This window comes from Pristiophorus japonicus, chromosome 2 (genome assembly GCF_044704955.1).
Source record: "Pristiophorus japonicus isolate sPriJap1 chromosome 2, sPriJap1.hap1, whole genome shotgun sequence".
NCBI classification, from domain to species: domain Eukaryota; kingdom Metazoa; phylum Chordata; class Chondrichthyes; family Pristiophoridae; genus Pristiophorus; species Pristiophorus japonicus.
In genome coordinates this window covers 260,299,894-260,320,412 of record NC_091978.1, presented here as the reverse complement: position 1 = coordinate 260,320,412, position 20,519 = coordinate 260,299,894, and the positions used below count along the sequence as shown (strand labels likewise).

Below are 20,519 nucleotides of genomic sequence, written 5' to 3'. Positions count from 1 at the left end.
CATAGCGTGGAAGGCCTGCTTATATGCAGTGCTCCCAAGGGATGCTGGGATCCCTTGAGATTCCAACAGATGCGTCCTCTGGTGGTGGTAGAATGCTGATTACAAGGTGTTACAGACATAACATCACTCCCCTCAAAGTCAATAGTACATTCATTTACAGGGTGAAACGATCTGGGGCTTTCCGCTCCCGAGTTGATTGTCTCGGTACAAACACAGGTGCAGGTGTGTTGGTTGGGCCTTCGCTGGGCTGCTGCTCAGTTGGCTTTGCTGGGCTGCTGGAAATGATGAGTTCAGCTTCGTGGTCAACCGTGATGTCGGTTGCCACTTGTGTGTGTATCGGAGGGTCGAAGTTGGTGGTGTCCTCTTCAGGTTGCTCGTGGCTGTCTGTGAGTCGCAGTTTGGTTTGGTTCAAATGCTTTCTGCAAGTTAGTCCATTTGCTAGTTTGACCTCAAACACCCTACTCCCTTCTTTGGCTACGACAGTGCCAGCAAGCCATTTGGGACCGTGTCCATAGTTGAGTACAAATACAGGGTCATTGACTTCGATATCGCGTGACAAATTTGCGCGATCATGGTACATGTTTTGTTGATGCCGCCTGCCTTCGACATGATCATGGAGTTCAGGGTGGACTAGAGAGAGCCTTTTCATGAGAAGTTCGGCAGGGGGGACCCCAGTGAGCGAGTAGGGTCTTGTGCGATAGCTGAGCAGGACCCTTGCAGGTCCCTTGTAGTGAGAATCAGGTGAATTTATAATGGGGATCAAAGAAATGGCAGATCAATTGAACAAATACTTTGGTTCTGTCTTCACTAAGGAAGACACAAATAACCTTCCGGAAATACTAGGGAACCGAGAGTCTAGCGAGAAGGAGGAACTGAAGGAAATCTTTATTAGTCAGGAAATTGTGTTAGGGAAATTGATGGGATTGAAGGCCGATAAATCCCCAGGGCCTGATTGTCTGCATCCCAGAGTACTTAAGGAAGTGGCCCTAGAAATAGTGGATGCATTGGTGGTCATTTTCCAACATTCTATAGACTCTGGATCAGTTCCTATGGATTGGAGGGTAGCTAATGTAACCCCACTTTTTAAAAAAGGAGGGAGAGAGAAAACAGGGAATTATAGACCAGTTAGTCTGACATCGGAATTGGGGAAAATGTTGGAATCAATTATTAAAGATGTAACAGCGCATTTGGAAAGCAGTGACGGGATCGGTCCAAGTCAGCATGGATTTATGAAAGGGAAATCATGCTTGACAAATCTTCTAGAATTGTTTGAGGATGTAACTAGTAGAGTGGACAGGGAAGAACCAGTGGATGTGGTGTATTTGGACTTTCAAAAGACTTTTGACAAGGTCCCACATAAGAGAGTAGTGTGCAAAATTAAAGCACTTGGTATTGGGGGTAATGTATTGACGTGGATAGAGAACTGGTTGGCAGACAGGAAGCAAAGAGTAGGAATAAACAGGTCATTTTCAGAATGGCAGGCAGTGACTAGTGGGGTATCGCAAGGTTCCGTGCTGGGACCCCAGCTAGTTACAATATACATTAATGATTTGGACAAAGGAATTGAATGTAATATCTGAAAGTTTGCAGATGGCACTAAGCTGGGTGGCAGTGTGAGCTGTGAGGAGGATGCTAAGAGGCTGCAGGGTGACTTGGACAGGTTAGGTGAGTGGGCAAATGCATGGCAGATGCAGTATAATGTGGATAAATGTGAGGTTATCTACTGTGGTGGCAAAAACAGTAAGGCAGAATATTATCTGAATGGTGACAGATTAGGAAAAGGAGAGGTGCAATGAGACCTGGGTGTCATGGTACATCAGTCATTGAAAGTTGGCATGCAGGTACAGCAGGCGGTGAAGAAGGCAAATGGCTTGTTGGCCTTCATAGCGAGAGTATTTGAGTACAGGGGCAGGGAGGTCTTACTGCAGTTGTACAGGGCCTTAGTGAGGCCACACCTTGAATATTGTGTACAGTTTTGGTCACCTAACCTGAGGAAGGACATTCTTGCTATTGAGGGAGTGCAGTGAAGGTTCACCAGACTGATTCCCGGGATGGCAGGACTAACATATGAAGAAAGACTGGATCGACTAGGCTTATATTCACTGGAATTTAGAAGAATGAGAGGGGATCTCATAGAAACATATAAAATTCTGACGGGATTCGACAGGTTAGATGCAGGAAGAATGTTCCCGATGTGGGGGAAGTCCAGAACCAGAGGACACAGTCTAAGGATAAGGAGTAAGCCATTTAGGACTGAGATGAGGAGAAGCTTCTTCACTCAGAGCATTGTGAACCTGTGGAATTCTCTACCATGGAAAGTTGTTGAGGCCAGTTTGATAGATATATTCAAAAGGGAATTAGATATGGCCCTTACGGCTAAAGGGATCAAGGGGTATGGAAAGAAAGCAGGAATGGGGTTCTAAAGTTGCATGATCAGCCACAATCATATTGAATGGTGGTGCAGGCTCGAAGGACCGAATGGCCAATCCTGCACCTATTTGCTATGTTTCTATGTTTCTATGACTCGGGACAGGTGGGTCTGCAGGAAGCCTTCTGACACACATTTCAAGCTTTGCTTGATGGTTTGGACTGCCTGTTCTGCCTGGCCGTTAGATGCGGGCTTGAATGGGGCAGATGAGTCGTGCTTGATCCAATTGCGGGTCATGAATTCCTTGAATTCAGCGCTGGTGAAGCACGGCCCATTGTCGCTGGCAAGGACATCAGGCAGGCCGTGCATGGCAAACATGGCTCGTAGGCTTTCGATGGTGGCAGTGGATGTGCTTACAGACATTATTACGCACTTAATCCATTTTGAATAAGCATCCACAACAACCAAAAACATTTTACCTTGAAATGGGCCAGCAAAGTCAACGTGGATCCTAGACCATGGTTTGGAGGGCCATGATCACAAACTTAGCGGTGCCTCCCTGGGTGCATTGCTCAGTTGAGAGCAAGTGTTGCATTGGCACACGCAAGACTCCAAATCTGAGTCGATGCCGGGCCACCGCACATGAGATCTGGCTATAGCTTTCATCATTACTATGCCTGGGTGGGTACTGTATAGGTCGCATATGAAAGTTTCCCTGCCTTTCTTAGGCAAAACCACACGATTATCCCACAAAAGATGTCCACAAAAGCCTGTGTGGACATTTCGTCTTTGCGCCGCTGGAACGGTTTGATCTCTTCATGCAGCTCTGCTGGGACGCTGGACCAGCTCCCATGGAGGACACAGTTTTTTACAAGGAACAGTACAGGATCCTGGCAGGTCCTGATCTGGCAGGCTGTAACGGGTGACTTTTCGTTTTCAAATCCATCCATCACCAAGAGCAAGTCTGCAGGCTGTGCCATTTCCACCCTGGTGATGGGCAATGGTAGCTGACTGAGAGCATCAGCGCAGTTCTCTGTGCCTGGCCTGTGGCGAATTACATAGTTATATGCAGACAGCGTGAGCACCCATCTTTGGATGTGAGCAGAAGCATTGGTATTAATACCTTTGCTTTCTGAGACTAGTGATATGAGCGGCTTATGGTTAGCTTCTGAACTTAAGCCCAAACAGATACTGGCGCATTTTTTTTACCCCTACTGACTTTCTTGACATCGCTGAAATGGCCGCGCATACGCAGTAGTGACCGCTCTTTTCCAGCCCGGGCACCAAGCCTTCAGATCGGCTGTCTGTGACTCTCTCCGGTCCCCAAGTGAGGTGCCTTCCTGGTGAGTACCTTCCTGGTCCGTTGTTGCCCCCGAGTGCGTGCCGGTCAGTTTGCTCCCTCCCCCGCCGAGCCTCTCCGGTCCCGAGTGAGTACTGGTCCAGGTCTGCTCCGCTTCCCGCCCTTAGCTGAGGCCGAATGGCCTCCGATTTACTTACCTGCGCCGATTTCTTTAACTCTCTGCAAGGGTTTTCTCGAGAGGCCACATAAGCTGGCCTGAGTAGAAATGGAGTAACTATCAGCTGGCCAAAGTTTCCTAAATGGCCAGAATTAGTGTAGGTGGCTGCATATGCCGCATTTTGAGGAAAAAAAAACTTATCTACAGAAAAACCGTAACTAAATGAGTTACGCAGGCGCAAATTGATTGGGGAAACTAGGGATTTTTAAGTTAGGCCAGAAAAAGCAGCCTGCTCCAAACAAAACGGCGCATGTACTGGGGAAAATTGAGCCCTATATAACAAAGCTTATTCTTACGATTGTCTTCTCTAAGAATACCTGACTTTTAATTTTAATAATTAATATAACAAATGGCTTTGTGAGAGAAATAAATTGTGGCTTGTCGCACAAGGAGCAGACTCAACATTTACTGTAGGAAGAAAAACCTGTATACGAAAGCAACAAGAAAATAAAATTCAATGGAGTATGGTATTCAAATCTCATGACTTTTTGGACTTTGGTCATTTGTACCAAAAGCACAAGATGGCAAGCTGTGCTTATCACTGAACTGTGTTGATTTTAAGCAAGAGACGCAACAAACAAAGTCACACTTTAAACCAAAATAACTTTAGTGACGCTCGTTAGTCTGAGAATATAAAACATACTCTATTCCGATTGTTTTGAATATTAGACAACAGAATAAAAATCTACAGGTTTAAGTTTTGTGGAATTGACTACGGTTTTATTTGCTTTTGTTTTCCTTCATGGAGTTGTTCCCTCCTTAGCATTTTCTGAACAGATCTTTTGTTAAAAAAAATAGAGTTTGGAAAATGCCAGGAAATGGCGAATCTTTACAAAAATGTTATGCTTAAAAAGTAATAAGAATTAATTTAACAGAACAAAAAGTAAGATAGTACTGAAATAATTATTTTACAATTAGAAAGAAAGAATTTGCATTATATAGCGTCATTCGAGACCTCTGGACGTCCCAGAGCGCTCCACAGTTAATTAACTACTTTTGAAGTGTCATTACTGTTGTAATGTAGGGAGAAAATTTGTGCACAGGAAGGTCCCACAAACATAAATGAGCAGATAAACTGTTTTAGTGGTGTTGATTGTGAGCTAAATATTAGCTAGCTCATCCTGTTCTTCTTTGAAAAGTGCTATGGGATCTTTACATACATCTGAGAGAGCATATGCGGAGACGGGGAGCTGGGTTGGGGGGAAATGGCAGGGAAACCCGGAAATAAGGCAGGGCCTGATTACAATTTTTGGACTCCTATTACTGGCTGCAGCCAGCCAGATTGAGAAGTTGCCAGCTGTCGGGCGGGAAGGCTGCTGCAGCTGAGGGGCGGAGAAGAGTGTTGGGGGGTAGGGTCAGAGGGAGCGTCCCGAGAGAGATCAGTCAGTGAGGACATTGAGGAGGTCTTGGATAAATCAGTCAGTGCAGAAATCGGCGGGGGCGGGGTTAGGGGTGCAGGAACAGAGAAACCTGAGTGTGTATGTACATAAATCTTTTCAAGGTAGCAGGATAAGTTGAGAAGGCTGTTCGAAAAACATAAAGGGCTAGACTTTCCATTATTATCGCTATCGCCCAAAAATGGCTGATATTTCCGGCGTTAGTGGTTTTATTTTTTGGGATCGCTGGAATAAAGCCCATTTTAAAAACCATTAGTTTTGCCTTTTTTATTGGAGCGATAGCCTTAGCGATTTAAATGGGCGATAGCGATGTATTTAGTCGTGCAAGGCTGGCATCCATAGCAATGGCTGTTCTGCGTATGCGCGGTTTTTTTCAGGCAAAGAACTTTTCCCACGATTCGGGAGGTCAGGGGTCATCGGGGAGGGAGGGAGAGAAGGAAGGTTGTGTCGAGGCAATGGAGATGGAACATGAGGAGTCGGGAGAGAGTGATGTTGCGGAGGTTGCAGGGAGAAGGAGGGCGGAAACCCTTTCTGACGAAGCCAACGAAGCTCTGGTCCACGAGGTGGAGACTCTCTCGAGCTAATTAACCCGGATTGGACATGGGAAACCTCCCCCCAGATATACCAGCGAATATGGGCGGATATCCCGAAGTTAGGCAGCCCACGACGTGAGAGAGCCAAACCAGTGCCGCAAACGCTGGAACAGTCTGGTGGCATCGACAAGAGTAAGTATTAAATTATTACATTTTTAATTGTAATGATGCACTGACTCATTAATTAGAATGTAAATCTGCTGGATTGTAATGAAGCTGGGTAACTTTGGGCAGTATCCCTGTTAAGATTTGGACTGGAGTCAGAACCTGCATCCCCAGGATTCTAACCCTGGGAGGGCAGGCCCCAGGACTCTAACCCTGGGAGGACAGATGTCCCAGGAACCATTCCATGCAAATTTGCATTTGTAATCTTGCTGAGATGCCTTAAACTGAATCGAGATTATTATAATTTAAACGCTTTGATTGAAAATTGGGGCAAAGAATGACTGGAAACAGACAGACTGCAAACACTCGGCATTTCTACCACTTTAGTTTAGAAGGAGAATTATTGAAGTATATCACTGCTTGTGTGCTATGAGCAAGTCTTTAACTTGGGCACCGTCTCCTTTTTGGTTAGGTTGGTGGATAGGGGCACGACTGAGCGCTGAGGGGGCCGCTCAGCTTTGCCCAGACTGTGTGTCTCTCCGGCTGCTGTCTGCCCTGGGACACTTGGGACATTAGCTCTGGCCATACGGAGGTGTCCGAGCACAGCCCAGGGATACGGTGCCCCTTCCCCTCATAGTCCGGTCATTGCCAAGCTCACCAGCGGTCCTGATTCCCGCCTCTCCGTCGGTGACCTCCATCGATTGCAATAACTCGGTCCCTCCCCTCAGGCGGCGAATGGCACGGCCCGTGGATGGGGCCTTTCCTGGGGATTGTACATGAGGGGGTTGGTGTCACGCATTAGTTCCTAACCACGATCTTATTAAATTTATTCTCTGAACGTAGATGTTATAACCATGCATCAATTGCATACAAACCATATTAGCATATAATGTTAATGATGAATAACATGTGCGATGACTAATTGTGGATTACAATATCTCTGTGTTTCCGTAATAGTACCTCGGCAATTAGCTTATGCCATGCTCTTGTCACGTTTGCAGAAAAAGATGTCTAAGAATTGGGCGGAGCAAAGGCGGACTGGAGGAGGGCCTGCGGATCTTTTTCAGTTAACCGACCTGGAGGAGCGTGCCTCAGCCCTTGTAGGGGCACATAATCGTTCTGCCACCCATGGTGGTGCAGATCCCGTGGTTGCGCCATGTGTAAACCAGTGGTAATTTAAAGCAATTTAATGCCATTTGATTATAATATATGAATGATGTAATGTTATGCATGCAGCTTCTGTACTTTTCTGTAATCTCATGTTAATTATATATAACGTCTCTCATTCATATTGATTGCAGTAGTGTTGCTCCTCATACATATGCCTACGCAGCACAATCATTCTCATGTCTCCCCTTCTCTTCTAACCACAATTATGTTTTCCAGCTCCCCAGGCTCCCCAAGTGCAACGGGAGACCCCTGGAGCATCACCCCAATTGCTGCAGGTCGTGCTGACCATGGGGGAAGAAGATATAACCGAGGAGAAGAATGATGAGCCGGTCGAGAAATCTGCAGAACCGGTGGCCACGTCATCCTCAACGGATGAAGTAGCAGGGCCAAGCGGCTTGCAGCAGGGCACTCTGAGTGGTCCAGTGCCCACGCTGACCCCGTGGAGGTTGGTTCGGCGAAGTAGTCACGAGCAACGACAGGCAGATGTGAACAAAGACATGGTGTCTCTGTCAAGGGTTAGCGTCGACATTGGTCGAGAGCTCTTCCAAGCAATTGGTGGGTTGACCGGCAACATTGCCACACTATCTTCACGAATCTCGGAGGACATGGGATAGATGGTTGCGGCAATGCGCGACTCCATCGATGCCATGCAGCAGGCGATGGTTTTGGGACACGGCACTGCACCCCAAGGTGCCATACCACCAACAACGTCGACAGATGTGAATCAGGAGGCAGCAGTTGCTTCTGACTCGGAACGTCTTCTCCTGGGACCGGTGAATTGAATCTGCCAACATCCCCCCCACCACGGCAGTAGCGCTCAAGGTGCCCTGCTGCAAGTCGACTTGGCCCGGTTACTAGAAATGGGAGCGTAAGTGGGAAAGGAGGGGGTTATGATGAGGGGGATAGAGGTAGAGGTAGAGGAGGAAGCGTGGCCGCAGGTAGGGAGGGGGGAGCCTTAATCTATTTTAATTAAAATTGTTGACTTATTATTAAAAAATTGTTGAATGTTGGGGTTGGTGGGAGGGTGTTTTTGTACAGTTATCGTTATTGAAAATTGATTGTTGGGTGAAAAATTTTGTTGACTATTGGGGGTGGTGGGGAAATGGGTGTTACTATTTGTTTAAATTTTTTTACATCAATTTTTAGATTATTAAAAATTTTTATTGAACTTTACAATTGTTGTACAGTGTCTTCTAATAACGTAAGGTTAAACACCAATACAATGGTTGCAAACAACGGCAGCTGTCACTGTAACGGTCACCAATGTAAGTTCACGCAAAGCGTTCATTTATGAGCTGCTGACGCAACAGTCTTGCAACTGCGTAACTACCACGGGGCTTTTCCAGTGGTGTGGGGAGCGGGGGAGTGGGGGCATGGGTTCATCTTCAGACTGATTGTCCTCCCCGAGGTCCTCGTCCTCCTCCTCCTCCGCCTCCCCTCTCTCCTGAGGTGGACCGGCAGCCCCATCTGGCAATTGTTGTCCTCTCCTGATAGCTAGGTTATGCAACATGCAGCACACCACAATGAACTCAGTGACCTGCTCAGGGTAGTATTGTAGGTTGCCTCCTGAGTGGTCCAGGCATCTGAAGCACTGTGTCAGCACTCCAATTGTCTTTTCGACGATATTGCGTGTCGCTCTATGGCTTTTATTGTAACGCTTCTCAGCTTCTGAGTTTTCCGCAGGGGGGTCATGAGCCATCTGGCAAGGCCATATCCTTTATCCCCCAGCATCCAACCGTGACCTTGTGGCTGACTGTTAAACAGGTCAGAGACAGCGCTCTCATGCAAGATGTGCGCATCATGGATGCTCCCTGGAAAATTTGCATTTACTGCCATGATTATTTGCTTGTGGTCGATAACGAACTGCACATTCAGGGAGTGAAATCCCTTTCGGTTACGGTAAACCTCTGCATCCTGTATAGGTGCTCTCATGGCGGTGTGCGTACAGTCTATTGCTCACTGCACCTTGGGGAAGTTTGTTATTCTTGAGAACCCTAAAGCCCTCTCACTCTGTGCCTCTCTGGTCATAGGGAAGTTTCTAAAGTCCATCCTGCGTAGGTAACGGGCTTCAGTCACCTGTCGAATGCAGCAATGTGTGGCGTGCTGAGAGATGCAGCAAATGTCGCCAGCTGAGGCCTGAAAGGAACCCGATGCATAGCAGGAAAGTACCACAGTAACCTTAACCTCAACGGACAGTGCGGTCCTGATGGTGCCGGTAAGCTGCAGTTCTCCCGTAATTAGCTGGCATATCTCACGGATGACCTCCTTTCGGAAGCATAGCCTTCTAACGCACATGTTATCGGACAAGTCCAGGTATGATTGCTTATCCCTGTAAATGCGTTGGGTGTAATGTCTCCTCCTCCTCAGCAGTCTTCCACCTCTTTGATTGGGCACATAATGCTCTTCAATGAACCTTCTCCCACCTCTATTCTGCAGCATGTGCGTAGTCATCAATACTGGTTGAGAAATTACAGGCCCCACCACTATAAATGCCCTAATCTGTCTTCAGAATTCATAAATTGTCCTCAACAAACACAATATAAACTCGAAATTGACCACAATGTGATTAGATGATTGGCAAGATTCTAAAACACCCCTAAAAAATCACTCTTAAATTACTTCAGTGCTACCATCAACTTGAAGCAGCCTCCGATTTACAAAATGGCGCCCATATTGCTGGGTTAAGGTCAGGTGAATGCAGCTTTTCTTGAGTGTCTTTTTGAGTGAGCGATCATTTGGGTGCAATATGGGCAAAATGCCGAAAGTAGTGCTTGATGATAATGTGGGTGATATTTGGGCATAGTTTCCATTATAAACACTATTCTGGGCCTTGCATGAGTGATGACATCAGATTTTATTTAAAAAATAGGCCGGGCGATTCAGCTCATTCCTGTATGCCGAAAGTTCCGCCGCCGATTATCAGGCGGTAGTTTCCAATTCTCATCAAAAATGGGCAATAAACTGAATTCCTCGGTTATATGGGCACTAAATGGGCGAATATGTGCTGAAAGTCTAGCCCATGAAATACTTGGCTTTATAAATAGAGGCATGGGGGCAAATTTGCCCCTCAGCTCAATTAGCGGCGGTAAATATTTATCGCCCTGCCCGGATGTCTCGTTCCCGATGCGGAATTGGGCCGTGCGCCTCTCAAAGGAAGTGGAGCGCTGTGCCCAGCGGTCTGCTTCCTTGGAGGTGTCCTTCTGGAGAGACAACACGGCGCTGAGGAGGCCAGTGCTACACGGAGTATCTGCGTAGAGCTGACATGGTACAACGCCCCTCCCCTTCAATTAAAGGGGAGGGCTGCTGCGCACTCTGTTTTTAGTCCTATTATCTTACTGAGTACCACCTCCTTAGTGATTATGATTGTGTTAAGTTCCTCCTCCCCAATAGCCTCTTGACTATCCAGTGTTGGGATATTTTTCGTGTCCTCTACCGTAAAGACTGATGCAAAATATTTGTTCTGAGTTTCTGCCATCTCCACGTTCCCCATTACTAATTCCCCGGTCTTGTCCTCTGAGGGACCAACATTTACTTTCACCATTCTTTTCCTTTTTATATACCTTTAGAAACTCTTGCTATCCGTTTTTATATTTCGTGCTAGTTTACTTTCATAGTCAATCTTCCCTTTCTTAATCATTTTTTTTAGTTAATCATTTTTTTTAGTCAATCTTTGCTGGCTTTTAAAAGCTTTCCAATCTTCTGTCTTCCCACTAGTTTTGGCGACTTTGTATACCCTTGTTTTTAATTGGATACCATCCTTTATTTCTTTAGTTAGCCATGGATGGCTATCTTTTCTTTTACACCTTTTCCTCCTCACTGGAATATATTTTTCTTGAGAGTTGTGAAATATCTCCTTAAATGTGCGCCACTGTTCATCAACCGTCCCATACTTTAGTCTATTTGCCTAGTCCATTTTAGCCAACTCTGCCCTCATACCTTCATAGTCTCCTTTATTTAAACTTAGTACGCTGGTTTGAGATCCAACTTTCTTACCCTCCATCTAAATTTGAAATTCAATCATGCTATGATCACTCATTCCAAGGGGATCCTTTACTAGGAGATTGTTTATTAATCCTGTTTCATTACACAGGACCAGATCTAAGATAGTCTGCCACCTGGTTAGTTCTGTTACATACTGCTCAAGGAACCCATCCCTTATGTACTCTATGAACTCTTCCTCAAGGCTACCCTGACCAATTTGATTTGTTCAAGAGTCAACCACATTGCTTTGGGGACAATCCGGTAGTTTCATAGTCACCATTATTGATACTAGCTTTTTATTCCAGATTTATTTAATTAACTGAATTTAAATACCTCAGCCGCCATGGTGGGATTTGTACTCGCGTCTCTGGATCATTAGTCTAGGATTACTAGTCCAGCGACATTACCACTATGCTACCGTTGCCATCATTATACCTTTTATAAAACATTGGTTAAATCCCAGCTGGAGTATTGTGTTCTGTTCTAGGCACCTTAAAGAGCGTGCAGAAGAGATTTACTAGAATGGTACCAGGGATGAGGGAATTCACTTATGTGGAGAGACTGAAGAAACAGGGGTTATTCTCCTTTTTAGAGGAGATTTGAAAGAGGTGTTCAAAATCATGAAATGTTTCAGTAAAATAATTAAGGAGAAACAGTTTCTGGTGACAGAAGGGTCAGTAACCAGGGGATACAGATTTAAGGTGATTGGCAAAAGAACTAGAGGAAATATGAGGATTTCATTTTTACGCAGCAAGTTGTGATCTGGAATGCATTGCCTGAAAGGGTGGTGGAAGCAGATTGAATGATAACTTTCAAAAGGTAATTGGAAAAATACTTGAAGGAAAAGAAATTGCAGGGTTATGGGGAAAGAGCAGGAGAGTGGGATTAATTGGATAGCTCTGTCAAAGAGCTGGCACAGGCACGATGGGCTGAATCTGTATCATTCAATGAATTCAATTTTTTAACTTATCATGGTGGGATTAGAATTCATAGGGCTGGATTTTCGAGGGATTTGTGACCAGTTTAACGTTTGGGCGAAATGCAAAACTGACTTTTTTTGGTGCTAAATGAGGTGCACAACATTTTGCGCCTGGGCGGAACTTTCGACAGTGGTTTTGCGGCGGTGCTAAAACTTAGCGCCCGCCCGATGTTTTCACCATTTGGATGATGTCAATCAGCGCCCAGTGCATAAAAGGATTGGGAGAAGAAAGCTGCGTTTTTTACAGTGAAGTTTTATGTGGGTTTATAGTTCGTTTTAAAGGAGATTTAAGGACATTTAAATAAATGGGGGCTATACTATGTCAGCCATTATTCTGGCTGCTATATCTATACGGTGTCGAGCTGCAAGAAGGCTTATTGATGAGCATTTTGAATGTAATCAAAGAGGCCACAGAAGTATGGGGAGGAGGCCTTACCCCCCACGAGTTTACAGGGAACAGCCCTCATACCTGCAGCTCACTGAGACACAGTGCATTAGAAGGCTGTGCTTCCGAAAAGAGGTGGTCACAGAGATATGCCAGCTCATAAAGGCAGACCTACAACCTACCAGCAGCAATATGACTGCACTGCTCATCGAGGTGAAAGTGACTGCAGCACTTGCCTTCTATGCCTCCGGCTCCTTTCAGGCATCAGCAGGGGACATGTGCTCCATCTCGCAGCACGCTACACATTGCAGCATTCGCCAGGTGACTACTGCACTGTACGCATGAAGGATGGACTTCATAAACTTCCCAATGACCAAGGAGACCCAGAATGAGAGGGCTGTAGGCTTTGGACGCTTTGCTGGCTTCCTCGAGATTCAGGGTGCCATTGACTGTACGCACATTGCCCTGCGAGCAGCTTTACTCAACCCAGAGGTTTACCAAAACCGAAAGGGATTCCACTCCATGAACGTATAGATAGTCTGCGACCATACTCAGTCAATGCCCAATATCCAGGTTACATCCATGATGCTTCCATCTTGCGTGAGAGCACTGTCACAGGCCTGTTTCACTGTCACCCACAAGGCCAGAGCTGGATGCTAGGGGACAAAGGTTACGGCCTCGCCACCTGGCTCATGACCCCCCTCCAGAACCCTCAGACAGAAGCCAAGCATCGCTATAATGAGAGCCATGTAGCCACACGCAACATTGTCAAACAGCTAATTGGAGTGCTCAAGCAGTGTTTCCGATGCCTGGACCACTCTGGAGGCTGGCTGCCTGTACTACTCCCCTCAGCAGGTCCCTGAGTTCAATGTGGTGTGCTGCATGCTACACAACATAGCCATCATGAGGGGACAGGATTTGCCACTGGGGATTGCAGGACCACCTCAGGAGAGAGGGGCGGAGGAGGACGAGTAGGAGGTGAAAGACGAGGAAGAGGAGCCTGGCGAGGAACCCATGCCACCACCACCCCCACCACCACAGGGGAGGCCCCGTGGAGCTTTCACCACTGCAAAAGCCTTACGTCAGCCGCTCATAATTCAACGCTTTGTTTGAAGAGTGAACGGCACGTTTGACCATTGCCTGACCACTCTTTCCCACCATGTTGACTATTCCCCCTCTTATTCTGCAAATGAGACACTACACAGGAATGGTTAAGGTGAACAAAAGAATTTTATAAACATTGTAAACTTGTTAAACATGATTTTGAAACTTAAATAAAATTTATTAAACATTGAATTTGAACAGAATTTGTAAACTTTTAAAACTTTCATAAAGTAACAGCAACAACAAAACAACAACCCCTGCACCGATTGTCTTTTACCATCGGCTCGTTTCCCCCTCATCCTAACCTTCCTCCCTTGCGTTATGACCCTACCCAAGGTGGCACCAAAAGATTGTGCAGCAAAGCAGCCAGAATCCTGCTGTATTCGATGGGGGGGAGACAATGGAGACCCAATGGAGACGTCATGTGTGGAGCCGCTGGAGAAGCTCGGGGTATGGAAGGCCCGGTTTCTGACTGGCGAGCCTCTTGCTCGGTGTCACCAGTCACAGGTGATGTGGGTCTGGGTGTGACACTGGGAACTGCAGTGTCACAGATGGAGGCCATCAATTGCGCGTGGGCATTGAGAGCCTCACAGGTTTCGCGGCTTGCACGGACAGTCTGCGACCCAACCTCCGTGATGGTCGCAGTGAGTATCGCGATGCTTGCGGGAATCCTACCTAGGACCTCCAGGAGCTGTCAGGTGAGCTGGACGCTCTCCCTCGACAGTGACACCATGTCCAGTTGTGTGTCTGCCTGTCTGTCAGCAGAACGACTATACCGACTCACCCTCCAGAGAGATGGGATTCGACCCTGGAAGTGCGTTGCTGCACATCGCTAGTACTCGGGGCCTCGGAAGGCTCAAAGCCAGGGAATGTTTCATCCTCGGACGAGGTGTTGACCAGTGAAAAAATAGTTTTTTTTTTTAAATTCGTAGCCAATCGTTCCAATTCTTTGTCAAATCACAAACGCCAGAGGTCACCTTGCACATGCCAAGGATCACTCTGCGCCAATGCTCTTAGCCAAAAGGCCTAGAGCCACTGCACCGTTCCTGGAAGTACTGCAATACCAGGTTCGTGCCATGGAGGTGGATGGGTCAAGCCACCCCACACACCTCCGTGGAGGTGGATGGGTCAAGCCACCCCACCCACCTCCTGTTTCCAAAAAAGCAAGCATATACCTTCCTGACCAGGGAGAAACCACCCGGAGGTCATGGTGGCTGGTCAGGTCAGTTACGCATGATCTTAGCCAAAAGGCCGAGAAGCGACCAGTGAAAAAAGAGGTTTTGAGTGCGTCAGCCCCCCCCCCCACCCCCCCACCCGGCTGCAGGAGCAGGCTGTTCCGTCCGCTCCTCTCCCTCAAATTCCGCCTCCTCCTCTCCCACATGACGGCCTGCGGTGGAGATTTGCAGTGAAGGATTTGGCGCCTGCGACTCCTCATCTGGAAATAGAAAATACAAATGAGTGGTTAGCAGCAGGGGAGGAGACAGGGTAACATGAGTAAGGTCACATAGCACAGGCTCATTTGAAGGACCGCTTCTACTCCATTACATGTAGTCCAGAGACACTGCATGACATTGCCCCAACCCTAATCCACAGACACTGCATGACCTTGCTCCAACCCTAATCCAGAGACACTGCATGACCTTGCCCCAACTCTAGTCCACAGATACTGCATCACATTGCCTCAACCCAGCCTGGGGATTGTGCAGAACTCACCCTCAATATCCAACAGGGGGTCAGCACCCCCAGGGGCAGTTGCCCTCCCTGAGGTACTGATCAGACCGGCCACTCGCTCCTCGAGGTCTGTCAAAGGCCGCCTGTCCGCCACTGCTCCCGGCGGTTGTGGAATTTCTTTGCCTGCAAAGATGACAATAGGAATGGTTACCAGAGGGTCCATCTGCTCTTGTGGCACACACAGATAGCCACCAAAGCATACTGTGTGCTTGTAGTACAGTCTTCTATTTAATGGCTCTGGAAGTTGCATGTGGTTCATGAGGAAGACATCGAAGTGCAGAAACATATTTTAAGATCTCAGAAAGCAATCTTAATAATGTGTAAAGATCATTCATGGCAAATAGGGTGCAACACTAAGCCTACAACAGCATGAGAACAAATATTGTGTCAGATTTATAATTTAAGTAATGAAGGAGTGCAAAAATAAAAATTGTATTTACTCTAACGACCCTGCAATGATCATTGAACCTCTTCTGGCACTGTGTGGGAGTACTTCGGACTCTGCTCCAAATTTTTCTAAAGTCCGCTGGGAGGGGTCTACTTCCACCCCTCCTGTTTAATTCGGCACATCTTCGTTCTACTGCACCGACAAGAGCCTTGTTAGCATCTGGGTTGAACCTTCTGGCTCTCTGTCTACTCTCCTCATTCTCCATCTTGAAAATCTAATTGTAAAATGGCTGATTCAGCCCTGGGTGGCCCTGGCCAGGCGCTCCCTGCCTGCACTAGCATTTGCGATTGACAGCTGACCAGAAGCGTGGGAAGAATAAAAAAATAATTCCAGGTAAGGCTGAACACAGATATGGATTAACTAACACTACATTTTTAACAACATCATTGATAGAATTAGTATTTTCACAAGGTGTAGCATTGAGGATTACATTATGGGACGAAAATTGCGGCGAGAACCGGCTTTTGCGATCTTTTGACAGATTGCACGCATCCCTGGGAGAAGGACATCCTTCAAATCCTTGCGTAAGAGCTTTAAAACATAGAAAAATTAAATTTAATCAAAAAAATGTATATTAAAAGCCCTGTCCATTAAGGTCAATTTATTTTTAACCCTATTAAAACACATTAAAAAAAATATTTTTTGTTCTAAAACATTACATTCAATTTAAATTCATTTTAAATAACTGAGGTTTTTATTTATTGTGTTGTGTTTCTTGTTTTTGGAAGGTATTCTCATTGATAGTAATGGAAGCTCGAACAAATGGAGTTCCCATTATTATCAATGAGAATACTAAATGTTCTTGGTGGTCCAGGCCCACGTGATCCAAGGATATGAATACATACCTGGAAGGCATGTTCCCTTATGCTAGACTGTGAAACTCGGCCTCCGACCGCAATCCTACGTTCCTCCGTGACCACCAGGTATTTTCGTTAAAAAATTCTGGTTGGAGGCGTTTGCCCGAAGGAAGCCTCAGACTGAAATTTCCCCCCCAATGTAATAGGAGTCTAAATCATCCTAGGCATAACTATAATTTAAATGCATCACAGTGCCTCAACATTAACTGGATTTTGGTCAATAACAGTATGACAGAATATGCTCAATGTCCAAGCTTTAAGGCGAAACCTATTGGAGGCGTATTGAACATAGAATGGCTGATTTTGAGCAAGTTAGCTCAGTATTTTTTCTGAATTATTTGTGTTTATGTATTATGTTATTTTTAGCTGTGTAAACTGTGCTTTGTGGGATGCAAGAGCATATAAAGAAAAAAAATGTCAAGGCTTTGTGATAGTTGCTGGTTCTTGTTAGGGGGTAGCATCTTCCTACATGTCCAATGACGATTGGATATTTGTAACAATTAGCATGGCTAACTAAGTTTTGTTAGATGGTGGTTATTGAAGCCAGTTATTATTGCCTGATGAATGATTTATGATGCTGTAGAAGCATTATACTTCTAAGTTTGTAGATATAAAATCTTTTTTTTTAAACATTGAACTGTATATTATTTCTTTCAATGTGCATTATAAGTTCTGGATTGAAGTGTTTTTACTTCCTTAAATGTTCTGATACAACTTTTTATGCTATTATTTACAAGTCAAAATATTTGTTGCCATAGATTGACGTACATCAAATACAGAGATGAGCACAATCAATCCCGCAGAAGGCAGCGCTGAGGAAAATACCTTGGATTCTCTGCTGCTGGATTTTCCCAGTGGTCCATTAGATTTATATCGGAAAAAAGCATCCTTTAATTGGAAGGAATTGGCCCTGTTTTGGGATGGAGAAGAGATTATCAGAGTAAAGGTAAGATGTCACCAAATAAAAATCCTGGGTCACTGACTCAACTGTCATGGTGCAAGACCTGTGATCCAATTTAAGGGAGTGCAAGAGGTGAGGGAGCATGATTACTGTCCTCCTCTGACCCCATCCCAAATCCCGGAGCAGGGTCATTGAATATTCCCATTAAAGCAGCGTGATTCGATGTGATTCAAATTGGGATGAAAAATATTGCCATTATAATTATTTTGATTTCCCCTCCGTGAACAGGGGGCAACTTGGATAAAGTAATCAATCTCTCTGGAATCGTTTGCCATTCATTTTTTCTTTGACAGTTCCTTGTTGTAGCCCACAATTCGACCTATGCTCAATTGGCATAAATCCTACTGGGTTATCTGGCACCGCGGGTGGAATTTCTGGAGAAGCCCAGAAATAGCCTCAACTTCTGGAGCAAAGTAACGGCATTGGCAGAAAACACCCATCTTTTACCCTTTCTCTACCCCCAGCACAGCTTTTGTTTTTTAATCAATGGGCCGAAAAACTCAATTTCTGCCTCAAACTATTTTCCTTCCACCCTCATCAATTTTTTTGCACTCATGTTTTTATACCAAGATCAGCAGGAAATGCTCCCTTTGAAATTGTTGTACTCCACTCTTGTCGTAAGTGCACTGCATTCTTTTGCACTGCTTTATCATCAAATGTTGTTTAAAACTGGTGATTTGGCAAAAGCCTCTAAGTTTGTTGTATGAGGTGATGCTTGTTTTTTCAAAAATATACTTGTAGTTTGATAAATCTCAGGTTACTTGCTGAGCTGACATTCAATTTCTGATGACTATCCTGTCAGCTCTTTTCAATTATTTAATTGGCAGTCTGAAGCTCAAAGTTGACTGTGTATGCATTTGTGTGTGGATGTGCTGAGCTGTGCCTTCATTCATTCAGATATCAGAAACAGCGCACCAATTGATTCAAACTGCTGCACTAGATAGTTCCAAATTTTTAAAGGTTCCTTTTTGATTTTTTTTCCCCAGCCACGTTTGGTCAGTCTGTAACTGAAATATTGTGTTAAGGGAGAGTCAGCACCTTGAGCAACTGAATTGAATGTCATGGTAGCATAGTGGTTATGTCACTAGTCTAGTAATCCAGAGGCCTGGAATAATAATCCGAAGATATCCCACCGAATTTAAATTCAGTTAATAAATAATAAAATCTGGAATAAAATGAAACTACAGGATTGTCATTAAAAACCCATCTGGTTCGCTAATATCCTTCCGTGAAGGAAATCTGCTGTCCTTACTCTGTCTGACCTATGTGTGACTCCAGACCCACAGCAATGTGGTTGACTCTTAACTGCTCTCTGAAATGGCAGCTCACCACCTCCTTCCTTACGGCAATTAGGGATGGGAAATAGGAGGTGGGTGGGGTGGATTGACCCATCCACCTCCACGGAGGTGTGTGGGGGGCCTGACCCATCCACCTCCATGGCACGAACCTGGTATTGCAGTACTTCCAGGAACGGTGCAGTGGCTCTTGGCCTTTTGGCTAAGAGCATTGGCGCAGAGTGATCCTTGATGTGTGCAAGGTGACCTCTGGCGTTTGTGATTTGACAAAGAATTGGAAAGATTGGCTACGACTAAAAAAAAAAAATTAGGGATGGGCAATAAATGCTGGCCTTGCCAGTGACGCCCACATCCCGAGAATTAATGAATTAAAAAAATCTGACCATTGCCACTTCACATTGAAAAGTAGATGATTTAGAAGGGATGTGGAAAGATTGTTTGTGCTGTGAGCTTCAGTAAAATGTAAGAACATTTTGCTTAGTAATTTAGTGTATGTATGGTATTTGAGCTATTATAAAAGTAAGATAAATTATGTATCTTTTTCATGTCAATAGAAACATGTATTTAGAACTCTGGAAAATGATCCACTTTTTGCTCGTCAACCTGGAGAAGATTTGTCTGTGGAGAAATATCGGGAGCTGACGTTCTATCGCTGTAAACGACTGTTTGAGTATGACTTCTTGACATTGGCAGAAGTTGTACAAAGCCCTCTAAAGTCTGTTGCAGTTTCTAATTGTTTAGGCATGTATGACTGGTCGCTAGCTAGCGTGTATGGTCTAAGTAGACAGGTAAGTGCCTTGTAATAATTCATAAATCTATACAGCTCCTGTGTACATTTGAGAATAAAATGCAAGTCTGCAGCCTTTTTGAGCTGGATTGAGTCTAGAGATGACAAAGGCATGAATGACGATTTCAGCAGCAGATGGAGTAGGGGAAAGGAGGAGGCAAACAACATTATGGAAGACAAAGTAGGTGTTCTTTGTGATGAAGAGGATAAGGGGTTGGAAACTGAGCTTGGGGTCAAATAGGACGTCGAGGTTGCGAAAAGTCTGGTTCTCGTGAGCCAATAGCTGAGGAGGGGGATGAATTTATGGCGGGAGGCCGAAGATGATGGCTTTGATCTTCCCAATGTTTAACTAGAGAAAATTGTAGCTTATCCAGGCAGTCTGACATCAGAGACAGCAAAGGAGTTGCGAGAGGTAGTGGAGAAGTGTAACTGCGTGTTGCCAGCATACAGGTGGAAACTGACCCAATGTCTATGGATGATGACGTCAAGGGGAATCATGCAGGTGAAGAAAAAGTCACGATTAGATCCTTGGGGGATTCCAGAGGTAACAATGTGTGGGTGGGATGAGAAGCCATACCTGGCTATGATCGAATAGGTAAGAGTGGAGCTAAGCAAGGGCAGACCTGAACAATGGAGTATAGGTGTTGTAGGAGAAAGGTGGGGTCATCTGTTGTAAGAACATAGCCACTCAGGCTAATCTTATCAATAGGACCAAGAGTTTAGTTTCAGCAACTTTAATACTTTAAAAGAAATACAAGATTTAGCTTCAGCCTTATCTTGTATTGATATATCAATCATAGTAAGCATGCAAGTTCCACGTGTCCATGTACATACATAAGTC

General features: G+C 45.3%; 1 protein-coding gene and 1 pseudogene across 1 annotated transcript in view; one reads left to right on the top strand and one right to left on the bottom strand.

Moving 5' to 3' along the window:
* Positions 1–20,519, top strand: part of acox3 (acyl-CoA oxidase 3, pristanoyl) — a 307,347-nt gene that overhangs the window by 9,524 nt on the left and 277,304 nt on the right. Inside the window, exons 2-3 of the mRNA XM_070871311.1 lie at positions 17,394–17,581; positions 19,446–19,679. Of these exons, the coding sequence (XP_070727412.1) occupies positions 17,417–17,581; positions 19,446–19,679 (399 nt within the window). The 5' untranslated portion in view covers positions 17,394–17,416. The remainder of the gene's footprint in view (positions 1–17,393; positions 17,582–19,445; positions 19,680–20,519) is intronic.
* LOC139251764 (U2 spliceosomal RNA) lies at positions 14,630–14,862 on the bottom strand (annotated as a pseudogene).